This window comes from Oratosquilla oratoria, chromosome 4 (genome assembly GCF_046742065.1).
Source record: "Oratosquilla oratoria isolate Oo_2021 chromosome 4, ASM4674206v1, whole genome shotgun sequence".
NCBI classification, from domain to species: Eukaryota; Metazoa; Arthropoda; class Malacostraca; order Stomatopoda; family Squillidae; genus Oratosquilla; species Oratosquilla oratoria.
Window position 1 is genome coordinate 71,677,768 of NC_134780.1, and position 2,968 is coordinate 71,680,735.

Below are 2,968 nucleotides of genomic sequence, written 5' to 3' on the forward strand. Positions count from 1 at the left end.
GACCGTCAGCAGATAATAGTGGACCAATGTGATTCCTAACAACCTTTTTATCTCTAATGTAACTATAGAATTCTTTGGGATTCTCTTTAGATTTATCAGCGATGTTCATTTCGTATTGTCGTTTTCTTTTTCTTATTGTCTTTTTTAAATCTCTCTGTATTGATACATAACTTTCATAGTCATTAGATGCACCCGTCATGGTCCATATTGTTTTCGATTGCAAGGACAAATATATCATTATGCAACAAATTTACATCCAAATGAAAATGAAGAAAGAAAATATGGACAGCTCTATATAATTGAAACAAATGAAGCATTAAATCTGAGGTCAAATGCTAATCAAAATTCTAATTGCTTATATTCAGTTTTCGAAAAAATATCTCAAGCAATGGTCGATAATCCTTATGTAGGGGCATATAAAAACATGAGAACTGTCGAACTTGAAGAGCAACAAAGAGCTGCAATACAAAATATCCCTCCCAGAAAAATAACCATGCAATTTATTGCCAGCCTTGATGCGAGGAGATATAATAATCCAACAAATGATAAAATTGCAGCAATATTTGTCGGTGATGATGGAGCACCTCCTGTCCAGCGTGACATTATAGTGTACCCTGAAGGACAACAGAGGTAGAGGATATCCTACCTCTCTTGCCATCTTGATCCAATGATTTACCCTCTTCTCTTTCCTCATGGTGAATTCGGATGGCATATAAACATTACTCATGTAGAAAATAGGTAAACTAGAGTTCGTAACAAGGTTACTATGCAGGATTTTTATGCATATCGTCTAGCTATAAGAGGTGGCTTCAGTCCAATACACAGTGGTGGAAAACTATTTCAGCAATATATAGTTGATGCTTCTGTTAAAGTAGAGGGTTGTCGTTTGAAATTCATTGCAGAAAATCAGGCACAACTAAGAGTTGCAATGTATTCAGGTTTGATGGATCACCTTGCAAGAAATAATGAAAATGAAGATCCTGGAGTACCTGTCATTTTGCCATCATCCTTCACTGGGAGCTCACGAAATATGCAACAATGCTATCAAGATGCAATGGCTATAGTTTGCAAGTATGGAAGGCCTGATTTATTTATAACATATACTTGCAATCCAAAATGTCGAGAAGTAACTGAAAACTTACAGCCTCATGAAACTGCACAGAACAGACCTGATTTGTTGGCACGAGTTTTCAAACAACATCTCAATGAATTAATGACTGACATAAAGGACAGACATGTACTTGGGGTACCTATTGCTACGATACATGTTATTGAATTTCAGAAAAGAGGTCTCCCGCATTGTCACATGCTAATCATGCTGCGTGAAGAAGATAAAATTAGAACTAAAGAACAAATTGATAATATTGTTTCAGCTGAATTACCATCAGAACATGATCCAAAATTGAGAGAATTAGTGAAAAAAAACTCATGATTCATGGACCCTGCGGTACATTTAATCCCAATTCAATCTGTATGGTAGAGGGAGAGTGTCAAAAGAAATTTCCTATGCCGTATCAGGAGGAGACTATAACAAATGTTTCTGGATATCCTCTTTACAGACGCAGAAATAATGGAGATTCTGTTAGAGTGGGCGTCCATGAGGTTGACTGTAGGTTTGTAGTACCATATAATAAATATTTACTCAGAAAATATGGTGCTCACATTAATGTAGAAGTGTGTATATCAGTAAAAAGTGTGAAATATCTTTTCAAATATGTCTATAAAGGACATGATTGTGCAATGATGGAAATGAATATGAACAACAATCAAACTAATGAAAATGAATATAATGAAATTAAACAATATATTTCGTGTAGATACGTATCTCCGCCTGAAGCATTTTGGCGTTTGTCAGAATATAAAATGTATGGACAGTCGCATACAGTTTACCGACTGGCACTCCATTTGCCTGATCAGCAACAAGTTTATTATAAGCCGGGCGAGCAAAGACAGGCTGCTGCCCGTGCAGAAGGACAAGACACGCAATTAACTGCATGGTTCAAACTTAACCAAAGTGACGTGGATGCAAGAGCCCACCTTTATACTGATATCCCTGAATATTATGTATTTAATAACCAAAGCAACACTTGGACCAGAAGACAACGTCACCGCCAGATTGTAACGAGAATGTACTCTGCCAGTCCTAGAAATGCTGAGAAATTCCATTTAAGGATGCTTCTTCTTCATGTACCAGGTGCAACTTCTTTTGATGACTTGAAAACTGTAGGAGGTGAACAGTTGCCGACCTTTAAGGATGCCTGTATTCGATTGCAACTACTTGAAGATGACAACGAACTAGAAATGGCTTTGAGTGAGGCAGCTATATATCAAATGCCACGACAGCTTCTTAACATGTTTGCAATGATTTGCTTATTCAATACACCACAAAATGCCTTACAATTATGGAATGATAACAAACACCTTATGATAGAGGACCTTTTATGCCAATATGATAATAATGTTGCAGAAAATATCGCTCTGCATCACATAAACATGATTTTGGTCTGCCAGAACCAATCAGTGAGCCTCCTGCCATTCAACATATGGAAGAAATTCAAGAAGTCAATCCTGAAGTACTAAATATTGAGCAAAGATATGTATTTAATAGTGTCATTAACGCTGTAAGTGAAATAGATAGAGGATTAGAAACCAACCACCGACTGTTTTACTTGGATGCACCTGGCGGCTCTGGCAAAACTTTTCTATTCAATATGATTCATGATTACCTGGTGGCTCAAAATGTAGCTGTTAGTACTTCTGCTTGGACAGGTATTGCAGCAACACTATTGAAAAATTGAAAAACTCTTCACAGTGTCTTCAAACTTCCTGTTCCTTTGACTGAGGCAATTACATGCAATATTCCACCTAATTCTGACCAAGCCAATATTCTCAGGCAGGTGAAAATCTTCATTATTGATGAGGCGTCGATGATCCCTCGATATGTATTGAATGCTATTGATAATTGTTT

The 2,968-nt window shown here is 36.8% G+C and overlaps 2 protein-coding genes across 2 annotated transcripts; both read left to right on the forward strand.

Annotated features, from left to right (window-relative positions):
* Positions 1 to 766: 766 nt before the first annotated feature.
* On the forward strand, positions 767 to 1,432 carry LOC143024553 (uncharacterized). Its single transcript, XM_076183364.1, has one exon. The coding sequence runs from the start codon at positions 767 to 769 to the stop codon at positions 1,430 to 1,432; it is 666 nt and encodes a 221-aa protein (XP_076039479.1).
* Positions 1,433 to 1,863: 431 nt separating this feature from the next.
* LOC143024554 (uncharacterized) lies at positions 1,864 to 2,798 on the forward strand. Its single transcript, XM_076183365.1, has 2 exons — positions 1,864 to 2,354; positions 2,468 to 2,798. The coding sequence occupies exons 1-2, from the start codon at positions 1,864 to 1,866 to the stop codon at positions 2,796 to 2,798; spliced, it is 822 nt and encodes a 273-aa protein (XP_076039480.1).
* The last annotated feature ends 170 nt before the right edge of the window (positions 2,799 to 2,968 follow it).

Excerpts from the sequence above, each read along its gene's own strand:
- LOC143024553 (XM_076183364.1), top strand. The coding sequence starts at position 767 with ATGCAGGATTTTTATGCATATCGTCTAGCTATAAGAGGTGGCTTCAGT.
- LOC143024554 (XM_076183365.1), top strand. The coding sequence starts at position 1,864 with ATGTATGGACAGTCGCATACAGTTTACCGACTGGCACTCCATTTGCCT. Across the intron at positions 2,355-2,467 it reads CCACGACAGCTTCTTAACAT|AAAATATCGCTCTGCATCAC; the intron begins GTTTGCAATGAT and ends ATAATGTTGCAG.